This window comes from Falco naumanni, chromosome 7 (assembly GCF_017639655.2).
Source record: "Falco naumanni isolate bFalNau1 chromosome 7, bFalNau1.pat, whole genome shotgun sequence".
Taxonomy (NCBI): domain Eukaryota; kingdom Metazoa; phylum Chordata; class Aves; order Falconiformes; family Falconidae; genus Falco; species Falco naumanni.
Window position 1 is genome coordinate 65,121,992 of NC_054060.1, and position 16,736 is coordinate 65,138,727.

General features: G+C 46.7%; 1 protein-coding gene across 1 annotated transcript; it reads right to left on the bottom strand.

Annotated features, from left to right (window-relative positions):
* Positions 1 to 1,205: 1,205 nt before the first annotated feature.
* Positions 1,206 to 14,552, bottom strand: TMED8 (transmembrane p24 trafficking protein family member 8). The gene is made up of 6 exons (XM_040600430.1): positions 14,355 to 14,552; positions 12,884 to 12,962; positions 10,173 to 10,302; positions 9,095 to 9,236; positions 8,524 to 8,823; positions 1,206 to 7,496 (listed from the first exon to the last, which is right to left on the bottom strand). Exons 1-6 carry the CDS (start codon positions 14,446 to 14,448, stop codon positions 7,279 to 7,281), a joined length of 963 nt encoding a protein of 320 aa, XP_040456364.1. The 5' UTR covers positions 14,449 to 14,552; the 3' UTR covers positions 1,206 to 7,278.
* Positions 14,553 to 16,736: the final 2,184 nt, after the last annotated feature.

A 16,736-nucleotide genomic window follows, 5' to 3' on the forward strand; every position in this document is an offset into this window, starting at 1 on the left:
TGTACCTAATACCACAAATAACACTGAAGAGCTGTGCTAAGCTTCAGGCTGCTGTTGATAATTAAAACCTCTGAAAGCAGTAACAGTGCTTCAGCAGTCGGAATGTTCTCTGTGCACAGCTGAGATGGGGAGGAGGCGCTGCCTGCTGCCAGACCATCACCCAGCAGCTCACAACCACAGCGTTTCTGCTGCAGCCCAACCACAAAAATTACAGAAAGAGTGGGAAAAACTGACGTTGTGAAATTCCACATCGCTCCCCTGCACCCCCACAAGCTGCTTGGTTTTCCTCTTGGCCTGAGCCAGGCACAAGGATTCATAGGGAGAGCATGGCAAGCAAACAGCTGTAGTGCTGTTTCTCTTCAGTGGTCTTCAAAGGAGACAGAATGTCTTTTAACTTGGCAGAGCCATCCATCCCTTTGATCAGCTTGCTTTATCATTGCTCCTGCCCATCAATTATTTTATAAAAGTGCTCCAAGAAAACACAGGGCTAGAACAGAGACAACTGAACTTCTGCAGCATTTGTCCTGTTGAGCTTCCTAACAAGACAAGTGAGAAAGGACGGCTCCAGCTGCAGGTACCGTTCCTCATTTTGACTAGCAGGTGCTTCCTTCAGGCCATGTAAATAGTCTTCATAGTAAGAGAAAATTGATGGGCAAGCAGCTCTAAGGAGCTATGAAGGGCAAACACTTCTAAATAATTTTATCAGTACCTGGTAACAGAAGAGATGGTTTTAGTCCCTCAGACTGAAAGCTGAAGTAACGGAAGAGTGAGCTATAGCGGATCTCTGCAAATGGAGCCGACAAGTACCAATATGAAACGCCGGAGGGTAAAGTATTCAAACTCTACCCATGTCCATTATATGTGCTTAGCTACTTGCTGGTTCCTCTCCAGTTCTCTAGGCATTGAGTACAATCTCAAGCATTGCAAAGAATTTGAAGAATTTTAAAAAAAAAAATAATCCCAGTAAATCATTTTAACAGACAGACAATTTCCTGGCTGGAACCATCGTCGCCAGCTGAGAACAGAGCATTTTCCTATCCATTTGCAGCCAGCACATCCAGTACACTGCAAAGTACATGGAGTATTTGTCTCTTCTTTGCTCGTAAAACTAAGTTTAATTGCATTCTTGTTTTGTTGGAAAGTCTGTAGTTCAGTGTTCCATATCAAGACACACACTTGCTTTAAACAGAAGACAAAGGTCTTGGTTGCATAGTGAAAAGTTTATTTAAAGGGAATAAGTTCCAATATACTATTACAAATGAGCCACAACACATCAAATATAAACAATACAAACCAAGCATAGAAGGAATGCAAGCACACTATAAATGCAGTCCTCATACGTGCCCTTTGGCAAGAGGTTCAGTGCCACATTCTGTTAAAATATCTTCTCCTCCATTTAAAACTCGTATCTTGGGAGGACGTGAAAGGCAAACGGTTGGCACCGAGAACTCTATTTTGAAATCACAGGACATCAAAGATATTTACATCACCTAGATAAGGACTGACAGACAACCACCAACCACAGTTCACAAGAATATAGGTCTGAAACAGGTACAACCAGCTACAAGATGCTCCCCATTGAAAGACTATGCTAGCAGCTGGAGCGGTGAGTTGAGAGCAGACTTCCCTCTGAGAGCAGACAGTCTCCAGGGCCTCCTGGAGGTTGCAGGGAGATCATCTCCAGCTATTTATAATTTCCAAACGCAGCTCTGAAACTTCAAGGTCATTACTTGGCAAAGCCTCCATATCTCTGAGCTTCGCTGAGCTTTCTTCACTCAAGGGTGGTCAGTCACTGGAACAGGCTGCCCAGGGAGGTGGTGGAATCACCATCCCTGGAGGCATTTAAAAAATGTGTAATGCGGGGTGCTTAGGGACATGGTTTAGTGGCAGACTTGGCAGTCTGGGGTTAACAGTCGGACTTGATGACCTCAAAGGTCTTTTCCAACCCAAATGATTCTGATTCATGGTTAATATCCAGCTTCTTGCCTAAGGGACTTGACTCACCAGTCCAGATGGGCTTAAACCAGATAACCCTCACAGATGGATCACAAAATTCCTCCTCTCTCCCTGCCTGATAAAGGGTATGTTTCTTCTATGATGCTTCTGAGAAAGCAATACATAAAATCCGGAACAGAATACAGAAAAGCCAAGGGGAGTCACACCCACCGTCCACCCAGCCTGATGTGTCTTCAGCTGCAACAGTACCAGTGTTTCAGACTAAGTTGCCAGAGACCCTTTGGAGGCAAATGTGGAACAACCTCGCAAAAAATTCTCCTCCTAGCAAAATGTGTTTGAATATGTACTTTCTAAAACTTTATTTAGTTGGTATTTACTGCAAATCAACTTACTTAGATAAATGACTTTGCACTTTGACTCCTGCTAAACTCCTGGCCTCTTTCACAGTCTAATTAGCCAATGTATTTAACCTAATCAGTTCCCAGTTTTTCATTATACCAGTTGAGATATTCTCAATCATCTACACGACACTGTCACATCCAATATTTTCCCAGATATGAGAAAAGGAGAAAGTCGTCTTCTTTTACACTTGTAGACAAAAAAACTTCTCTTACAAAAAAAAAAAACAAACCACCAAACACCACTTCTCTTATCTGGTCTCTTATCCAGCCTCCATACACGTGAGTGCACACCACTCACAACGTGGGATTCAGATACTCTTTTTAGAGAAAATGATGAATGGCCACAAGGAATGCTCTTCTGTGCCTACCTAGTGTTTCTCTGGTCCTCAAGTTTAGCATCAGCATGCCAAAAATAGTCCCCTCCTTGATATCTGACAGCAGCATATGATTTTAAAAGGCAAAAAGATCTTATGGCACCAGGAAACTCAAAACACTATTCCACTATTCATCTTACAGCAACAAGGCAGTCTAACAAACAGCTTTAATTTCCAGTAACAGCCTACAAGGGCTTCTCCTTGCCTGACATTAGGAAGTGCCTCCCGTCTACCCAAATGGGCAGAGAAACAAGGAGGAATCCCTTGGATTAATGACATCTATGGCTCTTATTTCAGACATGCTCCTTGTTCCTAAGGCACCTTGTGATAAATAAGTCTATATAGAGTGGCTTTAGTAGGAGTAGTAAGACAAGGAAGGGTACAGGCAATGGGGATAAAAGTGAACTCAGTTAGGGATTCATTCTCTACCCTAATTCCCCACAAGAATAAGCCTTTCAGCAACTAGACAAGGTTCACCTCTAACCCACCTCACCAGGTCCAGCACCACAGTAACTGACCCACTGCAGGCCACAGGTGAAGGATACATGCACACACAGTTACAAGGAGACAAGCGCGCAGGGTAGAGCCAAAAGGAAAGGCGTGTGGCTGCCTTTTAGACTCAGTTGCATAGTAACTCCACTTTCTTCTCAGCACCTGAAGTCAGACAACTAAGCTTTTACTCTCGGGCATTTTCTTCTAACCCGTCCGTGTAAATGGCTCATTACCAATAATCTGCGTAACTATTAAATGAGTCCCAAGCATTAATTTGCAACTCACCTGTGTCCGACACCAATAACCTTTCACAAGAATCCATATTACAGGCCTCCAAAGAGTTTGTGAGTAAACTAAATCAGTACAAGTGGTCCCTGATTTCAACAATTTTAACTCTGTCCTCTGTAAAACACAAACATTTTAAACTCCTGCTGCTACATTACGCCTAAAAGGGTGGGGGAACTTATGGAAAGCTTATGACCTTCTTTGACATAAAAAACCTCTGCCCAACAGATTGTTATCATTATTATAAATAAAGAATTATACAAGCTAATTTTTATGCAAGTCCTGCACTACAGAACTGTCTTATACCTCTGGCTGAACATGTAAATCTTATTTCTAGATCTAAATTATATTCAAACAAAATTGAAAACAATTTTGTGCTTTCACAAAAGCAAACTCAAAATGCAAAATAAGCTTCTTCCTTGATTTAGCTTTTTGAATCTCTAGACACAACTTACAGAGAGAAGAAACACATTTAAAAAACCCTATCTGAAATCTTCCTTCCACAGAAACAACAAAGAAATTTTACTTTCTTGAGGATTAATTTCTCTCTCTGAAGTTTCTTTCTAGAACCAAGGTCTAGTTCCAAAGGTTTCCAATTAAAATAAGAAGGGTTTCTATTGCTGCCTCAGCCAGATAGCAGGATTGGATACAAATCCAGGAGACACACCAAACTGAAAGAAAGGACACACAAGAAATAAGATTACTTCTTTGGACCAGCTGTGGGTTTGATTTTGAATGGGTATGGCTGCTGTTAATCACTAGCCACACAACTACTGGATTTATCAGAAAATTAATAAAGACTATATATCCTTCCAAAGGAAGTTGTCACTTAGATAATGAATGTTATCCGAATACCTGAGAAACAACATACTGATGTAACGTGGATATTAAAAAAAATAAACGAGAACATAAATTATCCTGTACAACTGTGAAGCTTCTGTTTCCTGCAGATAAAATATTCTGTGCCTAAAACTACCTTGCATTCATAAGAGACACTACTTTTGGGAAACTTATGCAGTGAAGTAACACACACCAAACGCTTTCAGTTCTACTGCAGCGGGCTCATCGATGGGCACACTGCATTTGGAGACCAGGCACGTGCCACTTGGTATGACATACCATTTTAATGCTGCTGTTGCGCTTAGGTCAATGAGACTAGGAGACAGGCACAGCTCCAAATAGATGACCTGAGCCTTGTTAAAGGTTGGTCCACACTTCAGAAAGCTAGAACTGAGCAACAGAACTACCACCTACAGTACCACTTACGTTAACCAGTGGCTTGAAAACTGGTGCATACTATTTATGTGTCAGTGAGTGATCAAAATTGGCTGTGAGGCAGGCCTTATTAGCTTCCTACAACATGAAAAAAAACCCACCGTATTTCAAACCCTAATACGAGCAACAGACAGAAGTGGGATGGAGCTGCGAGTTAGCAATAGGGAGGCCACTATAAGGGAAACATTTTCTTAGTGGAGATAATCCACTAGCCTGCAATAAGCTGTGCAACTAAGAATCAATAGTTCTGGAATATCTAATGTATATACAGGTCAAAGTTCCCTTCATCATAAATAAAACCTAATTAGAAAGTGGAGTAGGTGCCAGATAGCGCATCACACATTAACCAGTAAGGGCACATAGGGTTCTGCAGATCTCACAGCAAAAGACCAAATGCAGTCATAGAGTGGGGCAACGCTGATGTTGCGGTCAGACTGAAGTGTCTTTTCTACCTTCTTCCATTTAGTGTCTATGAACTTGCTAGACAAAGGATGGGGGAAAAAGGAGAGCACCTTGCCCAAGTTGCTCAGGCCTGATTCGAGTGTTGTACAAAGGCCACAGGACAGTACTCTATCTCTCCCAAGAAAGACTAAAGGAAGGAATAACCCTCCCCAAGCTGCTAAATGAAAGAAATTCTTACTCTGACAGATACCAAGCCCTACTGTTCTGTCTCCCTGCAAGGCTGTCCTGTGGTTGCCCTGCTTGAATAAGGCAGCTTTGTAGTTTCCCCCCTGCCCGGTCCATGTGTGCTCACTCTCTCGAGAAAGGCAGCTGTTTTCTCCTGATCTCAGGGCTCAAAGCAGCAACTCCGCTCCTTACCCTGACCGACTCTGCTCCCTCCCCGCTCACCCAGAAAGCCAGTGCTCCCAACCAGTGTTCTTTGCATTTCCACTTGTCCTGCTCCCAGCTCAGGCTGCTCTACTGTAGACTGGCTGCTTGCTCCCTTACTGTTTTGGCCTACTAAGTGCTCTGGGACAGTGAGCAAGCAAGCAGAGATAGTTAAAAGAAGAGCTTGAATATGGAGCAAGTTGCATGGCATTACAATATACCTTTAATAGGAAATATCCAGCCCTCCTGAGAGTGAAATCTTTGGCTTTAACTACCCCAAAATAATTTTGTTCATCATTCCTTCTCAATGGAAGGAATGGACCGAGTAGAGGTGGATTTAAAAATAAAACTCAGAACGCTACTAGAATCACCATGCAAACAGCCATTCTGTCTCTGCAAAGAGGTATCAAAATGTAAATACAGCAGTATTCTTAGAAAAGAGAATGACTTGAAGTTAGAAGTATTAAAATAAACAACAGTTACAGATAAACATGTTTTATAATTAATCTCTGAAGGATTAACTTAATCCTTGTTCAACTCTGCTGGTACTTGAGCAGAAGGTGATTACTGATGCCATCAAATAGCCACCAAAACATGCCAAGGAAGCGCATCCTTTACCATGTGGTCAGGGTTAGCAATGGCCTTGCTGATTCTGGTTCACAGAAAGAATTGATTAAATCCCACACCTTTCGAGTTCCCGAGCAGAGGTGTTCTTTTCTAACAACAGCAGCTGACAAGCTACACTTCTCTGGGGAGCCTTTTCCTTGCTACATATGGTATTACCCAGCTGGCAGCAACACCAGTGAACCACCAAGCTGCTACTATGAAATATTTCCTGTATATTTATTTGTTGTATTCCAACCTTTTTCTGCTTATTCAGTGCAGCAGTGATTTCTTCTGCTTCTCATCTGGATTACAGAAAAAAGTTCTGGTGGTCACCGAGGTTTTAATCATCTACATATTCCTGCAGTCAACAGATATAAAATCCAATTCTGAATCTGTAGGAACACCTTCTTATGGACTTCTAGGCATTCACCCTCCCCCCACCCCCTGTTCAAACACATGCTGTGACTGCCATTTGGGGCGCGTGGCCTAGCCACTGCAGCAGGGGCTGCGCTCCCTACACGAATGAAAGAAGCACTGGCTGCTGGTGACACGTAGTGGTGGTAGGTGATGAGATTATCAGTGGTTAGGTGACAAGCCAGCTGTGCTTTTGGCTCATTGCAGCTGACAGCTGCCCTCTAGTGATGCAGATGCAGCAGGAGAATTGGAAAAGTTAATCACAAAACAGTAACAGATCAAGAATATTTTCACTTCATTTCGTATCAGCGCAACAGATCAAAACCACGACCACCTGAACCTGGCCTCTGGGCATTTACCAGCTGTGACATGACGGCCCAGCCCGATGCCCATACAGAGCAGACCTCCCAAAGTTTTACAGAAAGAGCAGCTGCCTGTGGACAACCAGGCAGTCACAGCTACGCTTCTCCACTGGGACAGCGGGGAAGGAGGGTGTGGGGAGAAACCAGTTAGTGTCTGAAGAAGAGCCGGCAGAATTGTGCTTTGGTTCTGTCACACAGCAGTGCCCATTAGGCGGTATTAGGGCTGGGTGGCAGCCTGCTACACTCACCATTACCTTCCTGCCGTCCCTGCCCCTTCCCTTTTCTTCAGCTAGTGTAATAGACATGAAAGAACAGAGTCTTATTGCGGAGGAGAGAGTACGAGTTATCAAATTTCAGCAGGTAGATGCCCTCGCCTGGGTACTCATGGCTGCCTGCCTGCACCTCCCGATGGCTGTTCCTGCGGTACACGGGCATGATCTCTCCATAGCGGTTCCGCAGATAGCTTTTGGAGCCCCTTTCCACGTCACCAACAGGGGCAAGTCCTAAAAGGAAGAGAGGAGACAAGGCCAGAGCCGGTTAAGCACTAGGTAGTCTAGAAAAAGATCAACAAGACCAGAAAGCAGCAGGGGCACGCAGATATATGGAAGGCTAACTATGACAGCATTACCCACGGCATCTGCTCTGACCTTTCTGCAAATAACACCCAAAGTCCAGTTTTCTTTATCATGACAAAGGACATGCCAAGAACCAGTTCTCTTGGGAATACGGATGTGACAGCAGCCACTGGCCTGCCAGCCTGGACTATTCTCCCTGGCCTTACCTTTTAGATACCTCACTGCTTTTATACAAACAACAGCGGTCCAGTGATGAAGACTTGAAGAAATACAGGAAAGCTCTTAGCTATAACCTCACTGTGTTTACATCCTCAATTTACTTGTTCGAGAGGATTCCTCATACAGGAACCTGCCCCTCTTTGGAGAACCTGCAAAATTAATTTCAGACACCAACCCCCCACTACACTGGTCATACATACACTGAAGCCACAGAACAGGGAACATAACTGTGTGTTTCACAAGTATAAAGACACAGGTAGCAATCCTTCTAAATGCACTCAGCAAAAGCTACGGAGGTACTGGGGGAGGAGGGAGACACACACACACCAAACAACACAACCAAATAAAAGCCCCAGAAAACAAAACCTTTTTGCTCCTACTCACCATCAGAAATTTCTCAGTCTGAGAGGCTAAGAAGAACAGTCAAGTTAAAATTTCAGACCCTAAATTTTATCAGCTATAAGTTGAACAAGTGAATTCGGGTTTAATTTTTCAATGTGTTCAATTTTAAGAACACTCTTGGAGAAAGACAGCCATTGACATATGCTGAAGCAGGAAGGGCTAAATGCTTTCTCATCACACCCTAAGGGAGAAACCAAACTGAGAAACCAAAAGGCTGCAGAGATAACAAGTGGGCTGAGTAAACAAAGTAGATGGGAGTTACAGCATCTGACAGACACTCTCAGCAGCATGGCAACAGGCACCACAAATTAACCCTTACAGGCTCTGCACTAACCTTCAATTTCCTCCTCCTCCTCTTCATCCTCCTCATCACTGGATTCGCTGACCTGAACAGTAATGGCAGTGCTAGTAACCGTGGTCCAGTCAAAATAAACTCCAAACCCAATGTCGTAGTCATCTGTAGCAAACTCCCAGCAAATGTATTTCCCATCAGGATGGGTTGGCACACGGACTGTCACCACCTCGCCTCGCTTCACCACCATCCGACCATTCTTCTCCTTTCCCATCTTGGCTTTGAATTCCTTTGTCTTCTCAGTGGTCCACATGGTGGGTGGAGCCAGAGGGGGAGGCTGAGCTGAGACAAGGGAAGAGACCGTGGGGTCACCTGACTTTTCACTACTGACAAACTGTTCTCTAAAAACAGTGAAGCTATTTCTGACAAGGCTTTTGCATTCTGGAGCCTGCTCCCAAAAACCTTGGATATCAAGTTTTCCCCGCTCGCTAGCCAGGAGCCCACATTTCCAGCAGGAATGAGCAGTGTGTCTCTGGGACAGCCTCTGCTCTTCTCTAGCCAGGACAGGCACTTAAAGAGTGGCCCCAACAAGTGTTTTCCTCTCAGGACTCACCTTTCCTCTGTTCCCCAAGGAGGTCTGCAGTCTCCAGCTCAGCTGAAAGGATATCCACAGCACCAGTGTGATCTGACTGAATCATGACTATATCCCCTGCTCCTTGAGGTACATGATAGCTGGTTATCCGAACAGGAGCTTCCTGCACAAAGCACAAAAGAAACATTGTCACAAAGGCCATTCTGGTAAAAGAGTCCCCAGCTGGATTTAAAACAACTCATTAGTAATTCAGGCATCTTTCTGAAGCCAAGTCAGACTCTGCAGAAGCTTCTATTAGTTAAAAAGAACTGGATGGCTCCGAGATATCTCTCTACATTGTTCCCCCCAGCACCGCAGTCATGAACTTTGAAGTCAAATGCTGTGTCGGTCTCACAAATTACACGCCCCTTGGCCTCCCCAGGAGTCCCTGGGCAGGCACATCTTTGCATCTGCCTCAGTTAATTGTCACCTCTCAACAAAGCAACAGCCTTACAGATTTAGCAGACTACTCTTGGAAAGGATTCCCAAGACACTATCTCTCTATGGAGAGCTTTTCAGCTCTGTATGCATCTAGACTACAGACACAACCAAACAGTCGTTCGCTGCATCCTAGTTAAAGTCTATCCGGCTCACTAGGGCCAGCCATCTCATACATGCAAACTCACAGCTCCTGAGCTGGGTGCCATTTGCACAGGTTTTCCCCAACTGTATCTGTAATGCAAACAAACTGGCTGCTCACCAAGAGAAACAAGACAGTAGAGTCACTTTCCATTCCCTCTTCCATAAATCTGCAAGAAGGGAATCCCCCGAAGCCCCAGACAAGAAGCAGAATGTGAGAACAACCTTGAAGCTTTGGCGAGCCAAAAAACTGCAAGGAGGCAAGGACTAGCCAAAGACACAAGATGGATTTTGCAAATCTGACCGATAACATTTACCTCCCACTAATGTATAGAAAAAAAATACAACCGAATGTACGTTAATACTACTTTTGTCTTAACCATTAAAGTCTCAGTGCCATAGCCATAAGCACACCAGCAGGGTAGGAGAACTATTGCTGCACCTCTGTCCTTGCTTTCAGACGTAAGAAACACCCACCTACCTCTTTGAGGGACCGGATTTGGTCAGGCAGTTTCTCTTCTAGTTTGGCCACTTCCTGGTCCTCCGAAGCATCAGCGTCTTCCTTCAAATCCTTTCTCACACCTGCACTCACAGATGACCCAACCTGCGGCCTTTTGGAGGAAGAGAGCACTACAGTTCAGCACTTGCACCCAGGGCACAGCCAGCAAAGGAATCACTCTGCTCTGAAACTCAAATTCAAATGGACTGAAGGGAACAAGCTTTTGTGGTCAGCACCTGCCGACTGCACAAAGCCCTTTGCACTCCAGTCCTGCTCTCATCTCCATGCAGCTATCTTCCATGTGAGCCAGAGGAAGAAACTTCAGTCAGATACACTGTATTCAGCATCCTTTAGACAGCAGTAATACAGTACGCCCACCCCACAGCATGCTAGCTCACCAACCGTGTACTAAACACAGAAATCAGTATCAACTTTTCTGCTCAAGAAAGGACAACTTATGTTACGCCAGCTACTACATGACATCTGCATAGTCCATCAGAGGTCAACTGGATCAGTGAAAGGATTCAAGACAGTTTTGACAGCCATCCTGAAAATGCCCTCTATTTAAGTGGCCCATTATGCCTTTCCTGTTGGCAGTTCCAAGAGATACAGGGAGCACCCATGTGCGTCTCTGCCATATTCAAATACGCTGCGCAGACAAGCAAGCCACAAGACACACAACGGCAGCACAATAATAGCAAAGAGGTCCAAGTACTGCACTGTGACAAGAGGAAACGGACATGTCAGAACAAAAAGAAAGGCACGTAGCAGGAAGAGAATGGGCAAGAAAGGAACCATCTTTGGCATTCATTTTCTGTTGAGGGTTTTCTTCTAAATTATATTTTAAAATGCTGCATATTGTCTAGAGCTGGCAAGAGTTATCATCCCAAATGAACTCAGATGGATGCCAGAAGAGTCTCCTCTATCATACTCTCAGATACTTGGTGAAACTTCCAGGAGAAGTAACCTAGTCTTTAGTAAGAACAGAAACAGCTGGCCTTTAGAAAAAGCAAAGCCTTCTCACAGCACTATAAACCTGACGTCTAGTGCTTTGGTCTAAAGGATATGAAACACGAGAACACAGCAGTAATGGAAAACAGCATAGTGTGGAATAGTTTAAAAAATCATTTAAAAAACCCATACACAGCCCAACTGCTACATCCATAAAGAAGACTAGAACAGGGCACATGAAGCTTTCGTTTCCAAATCTTCGTTCCTATGGGGGTACAGATTTTAACAAGAAATAAAGCCATTTCTTACTTAAATTCTCTCAGTAGTGTCATTTCTTTTCCTAAAAATGTCATGATAGGCCAGAAGGTCTGTAAGAATAACTCAAATGAGCTGAATACCAGGATACACAAAATGGCAGCAGATGGGCAATATAAAAAAATAAGGGGCACGTGGAGCAGATAACAGTGATCTGTAACTATTTTGCTGGCAGCCCAGGACAAATTTGGACTTCTATGCCATTGCTTTCCAGCCCATTTCCCTTTTAGCTTAGCAGTTACATGAACACACTTACAAGGGTTATTTGGTCACTTGCTACTACAGGTGTGCACATGTGCTCAAAAGGCTTTCCATCAACATAGGCGCTAACAGCTTGGGAAATTTTTCCTCCAGACACCACTGAAGGCCAAAAGTCTCACTGAAAAATTAGGAAGGGCTACACAAGCTTTATAAGCAGATTTACAGAAACAGAGTTCAGCAGATTCCTCCTCACACAATCCTTTTGGACCATCCCCCATCCATTACAAAGGAGATCTAGCTTAGACAAATTTATCAGGTAATACCTACAAGTATCCAGCATCTACTTTGGCCGTTTTGCTTACAGACTACATTAATCTCTTTGAAAAAAGTTAGAGGACATAATAAACAGATGAAAGAACACATTTGGAGACAAGGAGGCCAATACAGATGTCATTAACATCAATCCAAAATGGCATCAGACCGCTGGTTTAGTAAGTAGGGTAGTTTGTTCGTTTTTTTGCTGGAATTTTCTTCCTCTCTTTTTCAATGAGGTTGTGGTTTATCTACTGTCTCATGTAATTAACTCACACATTTCTGAAACTGTACCCTGTGGAACAAATGTATGACAGCAAATGAAACTCCACTGCATATGGTTACTAGTGCTTGTAACCAATGCAATGACTCTGCCACAAACACCACATGCCCAACAGATAATAACAAGTCAAACAACTGATAATAGGTCAAACAGCAGCGTTAATGAAAGAGTGACACAGAAAAACAGGGGTGAAGAAAAAACCCCAAACACTGTCAATAAAACAGTAAAAGGTGTTTTCTTGCTCATCTTTCACCAGAACTATAGACAGTCGAAATGCTTAATTATTAAAGTATCCTTCAGACAGGACAGAGAAAATGTCCTGCTGAAGGTTTATTGGCTCTTACAATGGACTACAAAACCTTGCAGAGCTCCTTCCAAGCTGAATGATTCCATGATTTGAATAACTGAACCATGAACTACACATCAGCATTTTATAACCTTTAAAACAACCTTAACCTGTAAGAACAGTCCCTCCTATACTGATTCTGGTATATACTGTCCCAAAGTAGACAATTCAGTCTCCAGTCCCTTCTCTTCACCTGCACAGGATCAACTGCCTTATGGAAGAGGTCACAGGGGTGAAACAGATTGTCATGCATGTGGGGCACAATACACAAAAAGATTTTCCTACCCACTCTTCGAAGTACTGGACTCCAAAGAATCAACCAGGTGATCTGCAGACTCTGTCTTTTGGGCCGAGTCTTCATTTTCTAACAACAAACAGAATATACAGACAGAAGGTGAAATAAATGTCAGTCTTTAGAATGCACAGACAGGAGGAAAAACTACAGCCAGCGCTCAAACGTTGACAAGGTCACATGGCTGTGAAAGGAAGAGCTGTGCCAACCCGTTTTTCATGTTATGAGCTGTATCCTGCAAGGTGCTATACAGATGATTTTTAATCATCTCAGTCCTAGGAAAGAGAGAACAAAACCCCATGTATGTTTTTTGGTGCAGAACCACTCTCAGGAGCAGTGTTCGTTCAGGAACCACCAACCCTAGCTTTAAAAGGACAGAACAAGGCCAAATTTCTTCCTGTAAAACTGAGCTGAATTTGAAGCCCTGGAAAAAGCAATCATGCAGCGGTTCCCACAGGGCACTGACGAGATGGAAATTCCTAGGTCACTGCTAAAAGGACTGTCTATAAAGATGGCTCCTGGTCTCCCCCACATCTCCTGAACTCCGGGAAAGCTCTGTCCCCATACAGCTGCAGTATATGCCCCACAGCCCAGCTGTCTGATCACATTAAGGCAACAAACCGGGCAGGGACAAGTTCCAGCTTTGGCAGCTCTCTGATGACAGGGCCTTACAGCTGCTGGCCGTTTCAGGGAGTCCGTTCACAGCTGGGAGGCAGCTCCAGCCCACGGGTAGACAGCACCAGGCCCCCAGCCCATGGCAGAGCCTGCACGGCAGGGGCTGTCCGGCTCCCAGCTAGATGGGGCCTCTTCCACCAGGGAAAGCATCCTGGCTCACCATCAATCCTTCCGCTGCAGGGAAAGAAACAGTGGGCACTGTTGCTGCAGCTCCAGGTGAGGCGAGCACCCGGCTGCAGAGGGGTATGCCCGGGCGTACCCCTTTAAAACAACCTTAAACCTCTAAGAACGGCCCCTCCTATACCGACTGTGGTATATACCGTCCCAAAGCAGACAAATCAGTCTCCAGTCCCTTCTCTTCACCTGCACAGGCTCAAATGCCATACGCAAGGGGTCACAGGGTTTGTTTCACAGATTGTCACCCGTGTGGGGCAGCCTGCCCCTCCCCCCAGCCGCCCACCCACCCGCTAAGCGAAGGCAGCCGAGGTCTCACTGGCGATGCTCCTCTTCGCAAGGGCCGCCGGATTCCTACCGAAGCAAACCGCCACCGTGGAATTAAGGCTTCTCCGGGAGAAAGGAGGAAACCCGCCGCGGCGAGGCAACCCGCGGCATCCCCCCGCCACAAGGCCAGCGCTGACACCGGCGCCCCCCGGCCGGTCGCCTCACGGTCCGCGGGGCGCTGCCCGCCCGCCCGCCTCGCCTCAGGGACCCCGGCCCGGCTGCAAGCGCTCGCCGCCCCCGTGACCGCCGCGGCCAGCCCGGCTACCCCTTCCCCTGCCGAGCCCGTACCTGAGGGGACGTGGGGCGCGGGGCCGCCGCCCGCCACCCCGGTGGCCGGGGGCTCGGAGCGGGAGCCGGCGGCGGCGGCCAGCACGTCCGACATGGGCAGGGCTGAGCGGGCGGCCGGCGCGCGGGGAGCCGAAGGCGGGCAGCCCGCCGCGGCGGAAAGAGCCGAGCGGGTCCGAAGCGCTGCGGGCGGCGGCGGCGGAAACACCCGAGCTGGGCGGGTGGTGGGTGGGGGGGCAGCGACAGCCGAGCGGGCGAGCCGGGCTGAAGGGAGAGGGCAGCGCCTCGGCGCTCATCCCTCAGCCTCCCCCTCCGGGCAGCGCAGCCAATCAAAAGCGAGCCCCGCAGAGCCGCCAGCCGCCCCGTGGGCCGTGCGCACGGAGGGGCGGCGGAAGGGATAAGGGGGGTGCACCTCCAGCGAGCCGCGATTGCCATGGGAACGGGGCCCGGAAGAACGCGTTGCCGTGGCGGGCTGGGGACGGTGGCCCTGGACCCGGGGCTGGGGGCGGCCGGGGGGCCGCAGCCCTTGCCGGGGGCCCGCAACCCTTGCCGGGGGGGCCGCAGCCCGAGCCCTTAGCCGGGAGGGGCGGGCCGGTCCGCAGCCCTTGCTCGGGGTAGGGCCGTGGTCTGCCTGCCCCTTCCTGGCCTGGGGCGCCGCGGCGGTGGCAGGGTGGGTGGCAGGGTGGGTGGCAGAGTGGGTGGCAGGGTGCAGCCCGGTACGAGGTGCGGGGCAGCCGGCCTGGGCGCGAAGCCCCTTCCCTCGCCGCAGCCCCTGAACTCTCTGTGTGTGTGGCAGTGCGTGTGAGCGGTGGGGGACACAGCGGCTGAGGGCGACAGGCCCCCCCGCCTTTCCCTCCGCTTCCCTGCCCAGGGGTGCTTCAGGGCCGGCGGCATCACCGGCATCGCCCCTGCGAGCTGCCCCTCCTCCTCAGCCCCTCGGAGCCCTGCTCGGACCCTGGCTGCCTGCAAGCATAGCTGGGCTACGGCCTGCCCGCCCGAGCAGGTGGTTTGCTCAAAGAGTGAGCCTGAAACTGGGCAACTACATTGGTTCAGCCAAACAGATTTCTTGAGTCTTTCCAGGTATAAATCCTTAGCTGGCTGGAGATCTCAGGCTTCCTCTCTGGGACACCATATGTGCATCAGAAGAAGTGCTTAGCTTTTCTTTAAGCCTATGTGCTCTTCTTGCCCCACAAAATTGCATAGCAAGGTGGATGCACCTTTCTTACATATCTCTCAGAATTTTTTTTCAGCAATTTTCCACTCACTGATTTGTAGAACTTCTAACAATCTCATCAGATTTAACCTGCAGCAATTGAGCCACTGATCTCAAGCAGCAGAAGGGCAACTCTTCATTACTTCCTTGTTTTATGCTTTGCTGAACACAGCATCTGTCTCTTCCTCATTTTATAAGCATGTAGCTGTTTGGTCATTTTCCTTTCAAACCTACATCTTTTCTTTAACAAAGATGGTTAAGCTAACTAGACTGACGTTCGGGGCTACAGTCAGGCCTTCCAAAGCTTCCTGAAGGTTCAGAAAATAAGCAAGTTAACTTAAATTTCATTGCTCTCCTTCCCCTCCCTAATGGAAACCACAGAGGGACTCGGGTCTGCTATTTACGGAGCTGAACTGTTTAGTTTGAATCATAATTTAAAATTGCTTTCCCTAGAGGACACAAGGTAGAAGTTCAAATAACCAGGAAGAGAGAAAAATCTTTATGCTTCAATGACTAGAGTATGAACGCTGTTTGTTTTATTCTGGAGCACCAAAAAGCAATTTCACTGCAGTTCTCTCTGGTTGCACAATCTTAACTGTTTGCTTGAAATGAAATATGCCATTGACTAGTGCCACAACTTTGCCTGCTGGTTGGAAGAGAAGGCATCAAATTGCAACACTTAGTTTTTGAGACAGCAGCCATTCCAGAGCACTGCCAGGTACAGCCTTTACAGTCATTTGCACTTACCGAAGATGGCAAGAATTTTATAGGCTTTGTAAACCTCACCCTCACGTTGGGACATAGGGATTCTGTATGGCGGTCGTTTAACTGCTGAGAAACGCTAAGCCACAAGTTAGAGATATCAACTGTAACCCATTCTTCCTCCTGTAGAAACCACAATTCCTCAGAGCTAGGATAAGTGATGGCCAGCATACTGCAGCAAGCTTGGAAATGACACTGTCTCTGTAATGTTTTCCAAAGCTTGCAAGTGAATTGAGAACATCTCACAGACTGCAGTGGAACCTAGATATTCTTGAAGATCATGCCCTATCCTGCTAGTTACTTGTGTTTTGGAGAGCTTTACTCTGATGGAATCCAAGCATGGAGAGCTCTGAGCAGGATGTGGCCCTTTGAGTCTTTCAGGAAGTGTGTACTAGAGCAGGTGCAAAGTT

What these genes read in the sequence shown, in the direction of transcription:
- TMED8 (XM_040600430.1), bottom strand. Translation starts at nt 14,448, where the DNA reads ATGTCGGACGTGCTGGCCGCCGCCGCCGGCTCCCGCTCCGAGCCCCCG. An exon ending in TCCAGTACTTCGAAGAGTGG is followed by an intron (nt 10,303 to 12,883) that starts GTAGGAAAATCT and finishes TTCCTCCAAAAG; the next exon opens with GCCGCAGGTTGGGTCATCTG. An exon ending in GGAGGAGGAGGAAATTGAAG is followed by an intron (nt 7,497 to 8,523) that starts GTTAGTGCAGAG and finishes TCTTCCTTTTAG; the next exon opens with GACTTGCCCCTGTTGGTGAC.